This window comes from Drosophila elegans, unplaced genomic scaffold (assembly GCF_018152505.1).
Source record: "Drosophila elegans isolate 14027-0461.03 unplaced genomic scaffold, ASM1815250v1 contig_208, whole genome shotgun sequence".
Lineage (NCBI taxonomy): Eukaryota > Metazoa > Arthropoda > Insecta > Diptera > Drosophilidae > Drosophila > Drosophila elegans.
In genome coordinates this window covers 16,639,694-16,654,309 of record NW_024545578.1, presented here as the reverse complement: position 1 = coordinate 16,654,309, position 14,616 = coordinate 16,639,694, and the positions used below count along the sequence as shown (strand labels likewise).

The 14,616-nt window shown below is 37.8% G+C and overlaps 2 protein-coding genes and 2 non-coding genes across 5 annotated transcripts; 3 read left to right on the top strand and 1 right to left on the bottom strand.

Moving 5' to 3' along the window:
- Nucleotides 1-404: 404 nt before the first annotated feature.
- On the top strand, nt 405-2,978 carry LOC108147549 (kinesin-like protein KIF3A). Its single transcript, XM_017274133.2, has one exon. The coding sequence runs from the start codon at nt 580-582 to the stop codon at nt 2,614-2,616; it is 2,037 nt and encodes a 678-aa protein (XP_017129622.1). The 5' UTR covers nt 405-579; the 3' UTR covers nt 2,617-2,978.
- A 222-nt stretch (nt 2,979-3,200) lies between these two features.
- Nucleotides 3,201-3,273, top strand: Trnav-uac. Its single transcript has one exon. It is a non-coding gene; the product is annotated as a tRNA-Val (tRNA).
- A 404-nt stretch (nt 3,274-3,677) lies between these two features.
- Nucleotides 3,678-3,750, bottom strand: Trnav-uac. The gene has a single exon. It is a non-coding gene; the product is annotated as a tRNA-Val (tRNA).
- A 1,201-nt stretch (nt 3,751-4,951) lies between these two features.
- On the top strand, nt 4,952-14,535 carry LOC108147509. Of its 2 annotated transcripts, none has more exons than XM_017274079.2 (3): nt 4,952-5,627; nt 13,055-13,110; nt 14,222-14,535. In XM_017274079.2, the coding sequence occupies exon 3, from the start codon at nt 14,365-14,367 to the stop codon at nt 14,533-14,535; it is 171 nt and encodes a 56-aa protein (XP_017129568.2). In that variant the 5' UTR covers nt 4,952-5,627; nt 13,055-13,110; nt 14,222-14,364. The 2 variants fall into 2 exon arrangements, 1 of the variants encoding a protein (XP_017129568.2); XR_005977187.1 differs by lacking the exon at nt 4,952-5,627 and adding an exon at nt 9,002-9,202 and having other exon boundaries at nt 14,222-14,367.
- Nucleotides 14,536-14,616: the final 81 nt, after the last annotated feature.

The window sequence follows — 14,616 nt, the reverse complement described above, 5'->3', positions numbered from 1 at the left end:
AATTTTTGTATTTATTTTTTGCAACCACTTGTTGATATTGTTTCAAGTAGCCCAATACAGAAAACTTAGCAGAACTTTAGGGGCAACGCGAAACTTATTGAAGATTTATTTTATTTTGCTGTTCCTATCCTAATTATTTTATGAGACTTTAAGACAATAAAAAAGTAAGTTATTTATTTAAAAAAAGAATATGTTGATACCTTTATGTTTATGTTTACGCGACGTAAAATGATTAGTAGTATTAGGACAACAAGCATCTAATTTGTACTAATTAACTTAAATCCAATGCTTTGGTATATTCTGATTGGGAAGTACAACCGATGAATACCTTTTCCCGCTGATCTGGCATCCCTCTCGCTCGTCTGATTAGTCGCTGTCGATTTTCGCACTCCTTCGACTTATCGATACCAGCTGACCATCCGTCACTCGCAACAAAAAAAAAAAACCTAGCAACGCATAAACAAATGCGAAGAAAAACCCCTTATATCGATTTCCACTAAGTGCGGTCAGCGCAAAAAGTGGATAATTGTTCTAAGTGGATAAAAAAACAAAGCGCAGAGAGTCAGAATCTGTATCACAATGCCGCAGGAAGAGGGAAATAATGGAACAACGGGCCAACAACTCGATGACGAAATCGAGAATGTGCGTGTGGTGGTGCGAACACGGCCCATGGATAAAAATGAATTGTCTGCCGGAGCGCTAACTGCGATTTCAGTGGATAAACTGAACCGGGCCATCACGGTGATGAAGCCGAATGCCACGGCCAATGAACCACCAAAAACGTACTACTTCGATAATGTTTTCGATGGCGGCTCCAATCAAATGGATCTTTATGTGGACACCGCACGTCCCATTGTGGATAAAGTTCTGGAGGGCTATAATGGCACTATTTTGGCCTATGGACAAACGGGCACCGGAAAAACGTACACCATGTCCGGAAATCCCGATTCGCCGCAAACAAAGGGCATTATTCCCAACGCCTTTGCCCATATCTTTGGGCATATCGCAAAGGCCAAGGAAAACCAAAAGTTCCTGGTGCGTGTCAGCTACATGGAGATCTACAACGAAGAGGTGCGGGATCTGCTGGGAAAGGATGTGGGCAAAAGTCTGGAAGTCAAGGAGCGACCTGATATTGGGGTCTTTGTCAAGGATCTCAGTGGTTATGTGGTGCACAATGCCGATGATCTGGAGAATATTATGCGATTGGGAAACAAGAACCGTGCAGTAGGAGCCACCAAAATGAACCAGGAGAGCTCGAGATCCCATGCTATTTTCTCCATTACCGTGGAGCGGAGTGAGCTGGCCGAGGGAGGTGCCCAGCACGTAAGGATGGGTAAACTACAGCTGGTGGACCTTGCCGGCTCCGAAAGGCAGTCCAAGACCCAGGCCAGCGGACAGAGACTCAAGGAAGCCACCAAGATCAATCTTTCGCTTTCGGTGCTGGGAAATGTCATCAGTGCTTTGGTGGATGGAAAGAGTACTCACATCCCTTACAGGAACTCCAAACTGACCCGACTTCTTCAGGATTCCTTGGGAGGCAATTCCAAGACCGTGATGTGTGCCACCATTAGTCCAGCTGATAGCAACTATATGGAAACTATATCCACCTTGCGCTACGCTAGTCGTGCTAAGAATATACAGAATCGCATGCACATCAATGAGGAACCCAAGGATGCCCTGCTCCGTCACTTTCAGGAGGAGATTGCTCGTCTTCGAAAGCAATTGGAGGAGGGCAGCAGTTTGGAAGAGGAGCCGCCAAGCTCCGAAGAGGAGGAGGATACTGCCGATGACGAACTGGAGGCTCCCCTGGAGATCGAAATGGAGTCGTCGACAGTCCAAGCTGTGGAGAAGAAACCGAAGAAAAAGAGGGAGAAAACCGATGCGGAGAAAGAGGAACTGGCTCAGCGCAAAAACGAACATCAGAAGGAAATCGAGCATGCTAAATCGGAGCAGGAATCACTACGCAATAAACTGGTCTCTTTGGAAGGAAAAATCCTCGTGGGCGGAGAGAATCTCCTAGAGAAAGCTCAGACCCAGGAGATGTTACTAGAGCAGTCCATTGCAGAGCTGGAAAAACATGAAAAATCCGAGGAAGCACTCAAACAAACGCTTCAGCAAAAGGCCACCGAAAGGATTGACATTGAAGAGCGTTATTCTACGCTTCAGGACGCAAGTACTGGCATTACCAAAAAGATTCATAGGGTAATGCAGATGTTAATGGGTGTAAAATCGGAACTGGCAGATCAGCAGCAGGAACACCAGCGGGAGAAGGAGGGCATCTACGAGAATATCAGAAGCCTATCAAGAGAACTAGCGCTATGCGAGTTGGTATTGAATTCCTATGTACCCAAGGAGTACCAGTCGATGATTAATCAGTATACCCACTGGAACGAGGACATCGGGGAGTGGCAACTGAAATGTGTTGCCTATACGGGAAACAATATGAGAAAGCACATCTCGGCTCACAAGACGAGTGGTAAGGAACCCGAATTCATGGACCTATCGCATGTTTATCTAAGCTACAACACCGACGGAGTGTCCAATCCGCTGCGCTCCAAATCCGCCAGGCCAAGAACTTCGGGGGTTCCCAGACCCACAACCGCGAGGCGATACTGAATCGAGTTTTGGCAGGGCAATCGACTGCTAGTCCAGCTGCACATCCTAAGCGATCTGCGCGTCCAGTTTTGGTTTCTTCTCCTGCTTTAGCCTAATTTTCTACAGCTAATCCTTCATTTGCTCAGCGAATTTCATCTTGTTAATTTTCAGTTTTTGTTGATTTATTTTTTAGGACATACTTTTTAGGTTGAACAACGGTGCAATACATTTACAACTGTGTTTTTAATTTTAAATTTTAAATTATACCTATTTTATAAAACTTATAACTAAGTAGCAACAAGATTTTACTCGAATAGGCACAAAACAGAAGGTATTATTGATGTGCTCTTTGCTTTTAAATAAAAGTATGATACTCACAGAAACTTTTGACTTTTTTTAATATTTCAAGAAAATATATAGAAACGAATTGCACTTTTTGGATCTCTGGCTGAAAATTAAATGGAAATCTCCATATTAAGGGTGCATATTTTTATTCCATCCCATTTTTTATTTGCTTTGGTATTTTTTGGACAGCTGCAAGGCAGGCTATGTTTTTTTATCCATGTGCTGGACAAAACTGAAATTTAGCCGGCCCCGACTCAACTGGTTCCATAGTGTAGCGGTTATCACGTCTGCTTTACACGCAGAAGGTCTCCGGTTCGATCCCGGATGGAACCAGGTGAATAAAAGCATTTCTTTTATATTTAATTAATAAAAATTCATTAAAAAAATTTTTTTTTGTATGGTTAAATTCGTTTTAGTGTAGCAGATACCAAAAAAGCGATTCAAACGTGCGGCACAATAATTTCAATTCTGAACAGCTTCTTAGTATATTCTAAATAATGTTTTAACTTAGGTGTGTTATAAACGTTGTTTTTATAAAATGGTGAAGGAGAAAAGTCCGAAAGAATGTTATACCTTTTGTAACACAAACATCTTTTTTGTTTAATTACTCTAAGCAAGCATTTAAATCGTTTTGGACTGCCCTTCACATACTAAGAGTTTTTAAAAATCCAATATAGTTTTAAACATCAAAAAAATTCTTATGTTTAAATAAAAAAACAAAAAAGTTGATTTCCTCCTGGTTCCATCCGGGATCGAACCGGAGACCTTCTGCGTGTAAAGCAGACGTGATAACCGCTACACTATGGAACCAGCTGACAAACGTGTGGCAAAGTTCTTATACAAGACAAGGCTCCGAAAGGTTCTGGAAAATAACGCACCTTTTGAAGTGTTTAAAGAATTTTTGGGAATCTGTGTTGCTGGTGATTAAAAATAAAAATAAACCAAAGAACGTTGGTTATTAGCATATTGAGATAATGCCTGGCCTCGACCGATAAATAATAATTTAATAGCTTTAAGGTCCTTTCTTCTTTATTTTATTTTTCTTTTCTGTCATGCGCTCATTTTGTCAAAACGCCTTCCGCTTAAGTATTATTTCGGTAGCGCATTACTCATCTCACCTGCAGGGGATGCGATTGTTTGTTCAGGTAAGCCCGCGATATAAAATTCAAACTGTACTTTTTTCTACTATTTACCCACGACTTTGTGCTAATTTGCTTGCCTGTAGCATTTTTAAGGTACCCAAATTAATCAAGCCGAAAGCATTTCCGCCATACCACTAAAGTCTTATCGCCGCACGTTTTGTTTGCCCGTTTGGTTGGGAGTTACGATTTGAGGGGCGGAGTTCCATGCAAAAACCGATAGCGGTAACACCGAAAGACGTCACGAATAACCGTTAAATTTACATATGCACATGAAATCAATTCGCAAAGTGCGAGAGAGAATACCGTTGCCAAGTGGGAAAGATCGAAATGATAAAATCAGGGGAGAGTATTTGAGAGCAAGGTGAGATTATTATTTTTTACTCACCGGTTCATAAATGAGTGAAAAAAAGAGCCTCGAACACTGGGCAACAAGGAAACGGGGAACTGTTTTCTGATAAGAAATAATTTTATTTAATTAATAATGTTTATAAGATCCAAATATTCTCAAGCTATTTAAAATGATACTTACGGATACTAAACGTCATTTACAAACAATTGCAACAAATATCATGCAATGATTTTTATTATTACAACCATCAAAACGTTTATGTGCATTAAAAAAAAAGAAGACCCTTTTTTTGAGCGTTTGTAAAAAATTAAATGCATACATTAATATATCAACTTCATTACCTTTTTTTAATCAAATATTTTAAAAATTAGCGATTTTGTAGCCTAGTGTTGTTGAGTGGTTTGTCTCGTACTTTCTGTGGACAGACCGAGCCAATAACCGCCCGATTCTCTCGAGTCGAGTGAAAACCCACAGAGTCCAACGATCGTATAACTCTTCGGTCGCAGGCCCACAATATCAGTCTCTCCGCTGCGCATCGTCGAAACGGAAGGAAAATTGTGTTAATTCCTTGTGATCTGTGTTGCGAGTCCAACTCGATTTTTTACTTTGTTGTTATCTTTTAATTTCACTTGGATGTGCAATTGCCGACGCTAAAAATACGTACTATAAACAAGAAATAAAGAGTATCGGTCGGCGCTCAGTTTAAAAACCTAAGCAAATAAAATAAACGCCACGTTCTCGCGTTCTACAAAACTCTCCCATTAAAACACTCGAGCAGCGTATTACATATACTCGACCACGCTGTATAATTAGTTACTTGCCGCTGATATTTCAAACAATCCGCATGGCAACAATACCAAACATTTCAATGATCTGAAGTGACACAACTGTTTTAATCGAAATAAACGTGCGTTTAGTGCTCAAGACCCACTAATAAACAACTCGAATAGAGAGTGAAATCCGGAAAAAGTTATATACACCTTACCCAGTGCGTTTCCAATGTAGCCCTTCATGGATAATTAACACGAAATCGTTGTGTGACTATATAGCAATATCGTGTTAAAGCAAATTTCGCAGTGGCTGAATTTAGCAGCGATCCAACAAAAGGTGCCCCCCAATCATCTCAATACCCCGGCGAATTTCTCTCATTTGTCAGCGCGGAATTTGCCTGAGTCACGAGCCATTTCAATTTTCCGGTGAGTTGTCCTCGCTCTCGATCTCATTCCGAACCCGAATCGGTAGAAGAGTGCTGAACTCGGGTGTTAAGTGTTAACTGTTAGTGGAAACAGTTCCATTGTATCACTATTGACCTCGAAATGCCATGGCGAAAATCAGGAACGCGTCGCAATATCTGTTTACCGACCAAAATAGGGTCAACATATTGCGATTGTCTGGTTTTTTTTTCCAATCAACGGGTAGGGAGACATGTGAGGATTGTCTGGGGTCCGGGGATCGAAAGATGATACGCAATAGGGGTGGCTGTCCTTTGAGTGACTTTTATTTAACCACCAAAGGTGTTTTTTTTCAGAGGTTTTCCATTTTAGCAGAGTGGTTCCTATTTAAATTTGTATGAACCACAGTATGAACTTGTTAACTTTAATAACTTTATTTTATGGTGATCATATATTAAGAAAAGCTTCTGTGAGACATTAGAAATATATTTAACGGCTGCAGATGTGGGTATATGTTCAATATTTTTCATATTTCTCGTTTTCTAAAATTAAATGTGTTATATTCAAACCCCTCTGCCTTCTAAAATTAAAATGAATAGCGTAATAAAGCAGTCAAATTCGAACTATTTGCCCTATATATATTTGTTGTCGAAAAATATGTAAAACTTTGAATGATTTTTTATGAAGAAACAATTTTTAGTTGTTTGGAATATACTTTTGGCAAGCGTATATTTCCTCTTAGTTTCCTAAATGATTTTAATATTTTATAATTTTGCTCCACTCTTATCGGCATTCATTGCCTTTCTTAAAGTGAATTTTAATAAAGTGACCAAAAAACAGATTTATACGTAAAAAATCATACGCGAAAAAATGTTGATGTTTCCTGTACCCTTATCTAAGTTCATAGGGGAAATCACCATGGTGAGGCATTTTAGCACATGTCGTCTCTTCAGACCCTCTGATTAAGTTCTGCGAATGACTTCGCTATCGGTTATCGGCTGGACTTTATCCTGAAGCTGAGTCATCAGTTAAATAACAACTTGTATATATTTATAATTTCGGTATCTGTACATGCTGAACCGTAGGAGATCACATGAGTGTCGAGGAGAATGTTGACATGGGTGAAGACCCGGTAAACAGTGTTCCACGCGATCTATTTACCGAAGTTCTAGTAGAAGTTCGCCAAATAAACATGTCATATGAAAAGTAAGACATAGGGCGTCCAAAAATACATCGTACTTGACGTATTTACGTAGATTGTGCGACTGTTTTAGTGTCTTTTCCGCTGAAACTTCAACTTTATCTCCAGAAGATAACACTTTTTGCACGAGACGAGATGTGGGCAATCCAAATATATCAAAATCTGTGGCAGTTTAGTTCAAGCTCTACCCCTGAGCAGTTCGGTGTGGCCACTAAGAAAAATTTAAAAGAAGTTCATTGAAAATTAAACCAATACAAAAAATGAAAACCTTGCGGACAAGTACTTTTTTGTTTGCTTGAACAAAAGTAAGAGTTCAACCTCAAAAGCCAATGGCCTAGAATACAAGCTCCGCAATAAACTTCTCGAATTACCTTAAAAAACGCTCGCACTGGAGAGGGGAGATTTTTTGTGCCTAGCAACAAGTTTTTGTCTCTGTTCCACTGGGCATGCGCGGCTCGTTTCAACGAATGTTCTTCGAAGTCTCTTCGTCTTGAGCAAACAAATAAAGGCAATAAAAACTATTAAAGCAACAAGAGGGGCAAGTCTTTCCGCGAAGTTACCAAGCGGCCTGGCTGCTCCTGCTCACATTCTTATATTCCCACAGCCCCAGACAAATGAGGTCAAAATCCTTGAGGTTCTTGTCCTTTCTGGCTTGGCGTACAGTAAAGATTTACTAACTCAAACTGGCTAACGGCATGTGAAAAATTGAGTAAATGGAAAATATTCTTTGAATTACTTCGAGGGATTTATTTGATTTCTATTAGGAAATATTTTTCGAAAGTTATTTACTTAACCACTTTTTAAACTTTAAAAATTAAAATGTAAACTTTGTCTTAGAATAGTTCAAGTTATAAAAATTTCACTGTATATGGGCACAACATGGAATGCAGACACTACAAGAAGAAGAAGAACAGGAAAGGAGAAATATGAATCAGTTTGAATAAAGGGATGATATAAGCAGGCTCTTTAAGAGTCTTCAAAATCTCCCATTATTTCTCTCATAGCGATCACTAAGAGCTTTGTTTGATATTGACCGACAATTGTCAATAAAATGGCTAAGGAAAAGACAGAGAGATAGAGATTAATCAAGGTTATCCGCCGCCATTCGATTTGCCCTCTAGTTATGTGTATGCCTCTGTGTTTCATGTTCAAGCAAACTTGTCGCCATTTTAATTCATTTCAATTGAGAGCAAGCCCCCCAGAATTTTTGATTGACCCCAAAAAAAGACTCTTATCAATTTGTTGAGCAAAGAAAGTGAAATGCACTAGAAAGCATTGGGAGACAGAAAAAAGAGAGAGGAAACAAAGTGACCAACAATTTTCATGGGAAAACCATTTTCAATTGCGCACTAAAATGCGGCTCAATTAAATGTCAATTTCAATTGTAAAATTGTAGCCAAGCGGAAACTCGATTGCCTGTCAGTTAGTAGTTAGCATGAACAAGTGCATAATGCGCAAATAAATCAGCCGTAAAGGCCATAAATAAATCTGACCAAGAAACCTTGCTGAACTAACCCAGAACCTCACGTTCTCCGACCTCCGATCGCGGTTCTTCGGCAGAGATAACTGCATAGCTGGTCATAAAGCGCATATAACACCTGTCAAACCGAAGAGAACCCAAAAGAACCCCCTCCTTTACAATGGCGGCCAAGTTCAATAGAACTTTTGATCGCAAAAACCCGAAGCTAGATGCTAAAGCGTATTTTCCGAACTATAAAATACCCAGCTCTCGGAATGTCCTCATTTGTTAAAGAGTTCTTAAAAATCAAATATGCAAAATACATTTTGTGGAATCTCGCAGCAGTACCATTAATTTTCAATATGTTAAAACACCTAAAGACGTCAAAGAAATCTTAAAAATCATAGACTAATTCGGTGGTTGGTAAATACCCATTTCTTTTTAAGACTTTTATTAACACACTAGGTGGAAATCAAGTAGTGTCATATCTCAAATTATAGTAGTGTAACGAGATGTTACTAATATATTTATTTAAGAATATCAAGATAATTTCAGCAATTAGATAAGAAATGCCAGCCTGCACAAAAAACCACATACCCGTGAACTTTCCGTTAGCGGGTATGAAAATTTCGCACGATTTTCCCGCCTTCGTCAAGTGGCTAGAAAAACCCGAGACCCGAAAGACGAAAAGCCGAGTGTCGAAAAAGCACCGCCAGTTTCGGTGGCAACGTCAAGGCATTCGCACGATCCAAACAGATACAGGGCGATCGGTCTAAGAGATTGACGTAAAGGAGATTCCGCTGAATCTTTAAGATACTTATTCAGTGCAGATTTTTCCGGTTTACTGGGCATACAAACAATTTTAAAATATAAATTAAGTCGCAGTCCCCACGAATTTCCAGATAATTGCAGTTTATTCAAAAGCAACATAGATTTTTGGTAAGTGACTTGTCAAAAGAGGTAAACGAACTTACGAACAGTGGGATTCCTTAAAAATAACCGGTTTCTGTTGCATCAGAATTAGTGACCTGATAAGTATTTGAGAACTCTTTAGAATTATAATATAATTCGTTTGTTTTCTGTGACTTTGTCATTTAAACAGTGAAAAAAAACTACGCAATGAAAGGCGAAAACCAAAATTCAGAAAAAGGAAAAACCATAAAGAGGAATAAAACAAACCTTTTGTAATTAAACAAATTTTAAAAGTTGAACTAAACAAACTCTGAAATATTTACAAAAGTATACAGCCTAATAATGAGGATCTTATGTAAAGTCAAACCTTTTGAAAGGGCATTATGACCACAGGAAGTTATAGCATTTGCTTATATCATTGATTCAATAAATCGTTGCCCCGGGAACGCAAAGTAAAATAAATTCACAGGGGACAATGATTTCTCTTTTAATATGCGGATTATTCACGAAATCAAAATGATCGCAAATTATGAACATTCTATTCTATGCCGATTTTATTCCCTGCCTATTAGCATATATTAATTAAGAATTTCCCGCACCAGCCCCTAGCTAATCAAATATATATACATTTGTTGCCATATTTAATCTGATTAAATCAGCAGACTGAACGTATCGTTCACAACTCAGTTGCAATCAGCTGGATGAGTCGTTGGCATCTCGATTATCATTCGATTGGAGCGTGTTGGATCGAATCAGCTGAGATGAGTGAACTCACAGTAGATTCTAATGGAATTCTACGCCTTTGGGCCTTTAAAGCTGTTCATCACGTTCAACCGCCCCAGTAAATTCCCCATGCTCAATCTAAGTAACCTGTCCCGTCCACGTGCGGAAATTCTGTCTGGAACTATGGATCCCCCAGACTCAGACGTCGCTATGCGGCGCTTTGGTGTTTTGTCTGTCTGCCTGTCAGTAGTCTAAACACTGGAAAAGGGATCCATTCCGAAAATGTGCAGTCCCCACAAAAGATATGGTATCTGCACTGCGAAAAATAGTTAGAGATATAATCGATTTTTAGTTTAATACAACTTTGTAACGTAGAATTATTATTAAAAACAGCTAGCTTTACAGCTAATTTTTAGTGTTTTGTTATAGGGATTGCTTAATAACTATTCTTTCATAATAATTGATGCATAAAAAAATATTATTAAAAGACCACAATAATTAATTCATAGTAATTACAGTTTAGAACTCAACATTAAAACATTTAAATCTGAAGGGCTTGTAATCTGGTTACAAAACTGACAATCTAGAAATAATTTTAGATGCAGTTAAGGAATTTATTTCATAAATTATAATACAGTTTTTCCTATCAGTGCATGCCATCCGCAGTGCGCCGCTGTCTGGCATTACAAAACAGGCGCATTCGCTTTGCTGACTACCAACTTAGTTGCCCAGGCATCAGTTTACACGGCACTCACTCCAGACTTTGACTCGGATATGGGGCTTATCAAATCGGCGGCGTTGTCAACTGGATAGCGACGCGTGGCAGCGGCTAGGTTAGCAGTTTTTTTTCGCTTCACCTCAATCGAAAGCCATGAGAAAGTTATGCATCGTTGACGGATCGTGGGCATTCATTGAGCGATTCCCACAATAAATAATAAACTTAGTTACCAATCTGCTCTCAAAAGCATTTATTTCCTTAACATGGAACATTTAGATATCGAGCCCCCGTTCTACTACTTAATGCCACATGTGGCTTTCGGAATTCTAAGAAAGATTATGAATTTGTTGTGGAATTATATATTGTAGACAGAAAAAAATGTATTCCAAGTATGTGGGTTTGTTCCAAGTGTTTACTTAGGTTTTGTATTTGAAATGTATGAACAATAGAAATTATGGCCAGCTATCAAAAAATTCCATTAGCAGTGGAAAATCAATATTAATCAAGTACTCTGTTGCCTACATTTAGACAGATTTTAATTATAGATACATTTTTTGAACAAAAAGTAACTTAAGGAGCACGTGGTTTTTTTTTATTTTTGTGTTTATCTAGTTCATAAATTCTTAAAATTGAAGGTGTAAAAACGTACAAATAAAACGATATTTCTTTCCTTTATAATGTGGAAAAATTCGATCCTGCTTGATTATGATTTATCTTATCTGACTGAACTATACAGAATTCTGTTGATTGAACTTACGTCCTTAATATGCCAAAAGCTAGACATGCATATCTAAATATTGAACTAATAAATATGCTGGCAATCTTATCAATATTTTTCACTTGGCGACAGCAAAAGTAAATCCCGATTCGGGTCTGGCATGTGTAAATTATTTACCCCTGACTAAGTTTTGATGGATCAACTGACAAACGGTTGTAAGCGCATATAATAATTTTGTCAGGGCTATGAAAACATTGTCACTATCTAGCTTAGTAGCGCATATGGGAATTTATGTGGATACATTTGTATCTAAAAACAAAACAACTGTGTTTGTACTATGATAATTATAATAGCGTTAATCGAGTTAAGTGAGTTAAATGAGCTGCAAAGACGTCAGTGGGATCTCTAAACTTTTCCGAAGCTTAATGCTCCTCGAGCTATTTTAGATCCTACGTTTGTTTTTAGCTTTTTTGCCATGGCGCTTATTTCCTACGTCAGTAGAAGTTTACTCTTAACATGTCAGTTGGCTTACTATATACATACTATATATATTGACAGCCTTGTTGAAGGTTGTGGCCTTCCATGACGGCAAGTCAATTAAGTTCTGTTATGGATTACCTTTAATATGTTTAAAAATATAAACTTATTTTGTTGATGCCTTCGATTGATGTGCTGACTCTTTTCACTTTAGCTTGATTGCTGTTTATTTTCACAGCGAACTGAAATTGAAATGAGTGAAATGAAAGAATTTCCGTTTCTCCTTTTGCTTTCACTCAGGTTTATTTCAAATCTATTGTTTACATTGGGCCTTGAAATCATTGATTATAGCTAACGCCCTTTGATTAGTCACAGATCTAAAATCGTTACTTCACTTAAAGCGTTCTAAGCAGGTAATTAACAGTTAAACGGTTAAACACTTTAAAAGTGCTATTAAAATTGTGCACAAAAATAATTTAACTTTGCATTGCAAATTATATACAGTGACCAAGTAATTAAAATGGTTTTATAAAAACAGTTTAGTTAACGGGTTATAAAACTGGTATTCCAGTTAAATGACCGAACTTTGAAAAATTTACGATTCAAGTACTTGAAAAAGGAATAGTTTTTGTGGAATACATTTTGTACATAGTCATTTTTTTAACGATTCAATGTCATAAACTCCCAGACTTCATTAAAGTCCCATTGTATGTCATATCAATTATGTGCTTTGTCACAAAAAAAAAATTCCAGGCCTTAAGATTATTAACCGCAATTGAGACGATTAAGGGTTGTGCCAACGGCCACTTATAGTACTATAAATTATAAGGGATAAGATTAAAGAAATATGGAAATAGTTATTGATTGATGGGTCGATGTGAACCCACAGATTTCTAAGAACTCAATTACGAGCGAATACTATTTTAACAAAGACCACCAGCCAATTATCGATCATATATCATATCGTATATACAGTAATTGCCATGATCAACATTTTATGACAAATAAGCCAACAATAATAAGCGCGTGCGCCTGCTCAGCGTTGTTCAATCGAATCCAAAGTAAACAAAGACACTCCAGACTCATCTGTGGATGTCGGCAGAAATCAGACAAATCACGAGACGTGCCACCAATTGGCAAAGCAAACAAAGAAACGTTGATCGATGGTCTGAAAAACTTATAAAGAGGCTCCTTTTAATTCAAACACCAAACTAAACAACAAATATAATTATATTTCTTGCAGTTCTTCAAATGGGTTGACTTGTGACACTGCAGCTTCCTGGACCCGGGAAACAAAAGGTAAGATTCTAAACAAAATAATTGAAAGTATTGCTCAGATGTACATCTGCTGAAGCAATTAATTTTTGTATGCAAATACAAATAAATTCATGCCAAATTTCAATCTAATTTCGTTGGCTTATAGAATTATTGAATACAATCGAAGAAAAAAAACCCATCAATATAAATGTTTAATTGTATTAGCCTGCTGACTGATTGATGTTAATACCATTCAGATTTGTTCAAAAATTTGCAAAGCAAACACAATTTTTCGAAACATTTGATATTGTAAGAACATTTTTCCCCACGTGCCAAATGTACACAATAATATTGTTTACCACCGACTAGTACAGGTTTTATTTAGCTTCCGAATGGAATTTTCAATTTACATTAAAGATTGTACAAGATTTTAATTGGCTGGCATTGGCTTTGAAATGGTTATATTTATAGATGTGAAGCAATTTGGTTTTTGTAATCATAATCTTGTTTATTAATTAACTAAGGACAAACCTCAAGACAATCTAAATACACTGATTGAAACTTTTCCGCTGGCTCTACCTTCTATTCCATTACGATCTTGAGGATTTTTTAATTATGTAGATTTTTGTACGAGATCTGCAGAGCAGGTGAACACCTGCTTATCTTTCTTAGCACAATCTTACCATTTCCCCAGCTGCTCTTTGGCCATAAAGCAATTTCAGCCACTCGAGTACTATTCGAGCTATAAAATTAATTTATTAGTTTTACAAATGCTTAAGTTTGTTTACCTCTCTTGGGATTGCCAAAAAGGAAATTCCTTTGCGAAAAGTAGCGAAAGTGTGAGATAAACATTTGGATTATGGGATCTTCAGGGAGAGTGTGTAAATATTGAAAATGGTTCAAGGGCACAATGTTGGAAGATTCCGGTAGAGATTATTATACTTAATGAGCATTCAGTAATAAAGGCAATAGGAACACAAATCATGGAAATTGTTTATTATTGTTAGTTGTTGAGTAAATATTTACAAAATTTAATCGGTGTTTACAATTTGGCATTAATAAATAAATTTTTCTTCAATACGTCATATCTGTTGATATATGATCTTGTCTTGCGTGCTTTCTAAATAATCAATTCGATAATTTCACATTACAGGGATACAACTTGAACCTCAAAAGACATAGCCAAGCTCCACGAACCCACCGCCACTACCGAAATATCAATTAAAGTCAATAGTTAATCAACAATATAAAACCTGGAAACCGTTGGAATCTCTGCTTGAAAGCAGCGCACCACCCATGAACCACTCGGCCAAAGCGCTCAACAGCGTGGCCAACAAGACTAGCACCTCCTCCTGCACCATCACCATCCACATCCATCCACAGAACCACCTGCACACTGGCCACCTGATTGCCCACCGCCTTGGACACTCCTACGCAGCTCGCGCCGATCACAATTATTCGGGCTAAATTTGTAAAAAAAGGGAGTCTGAACTTTGGAATACTGCTTCTTGGATCGTTTTTAGAGGCAATTTTCTTCTTCGAATCGCA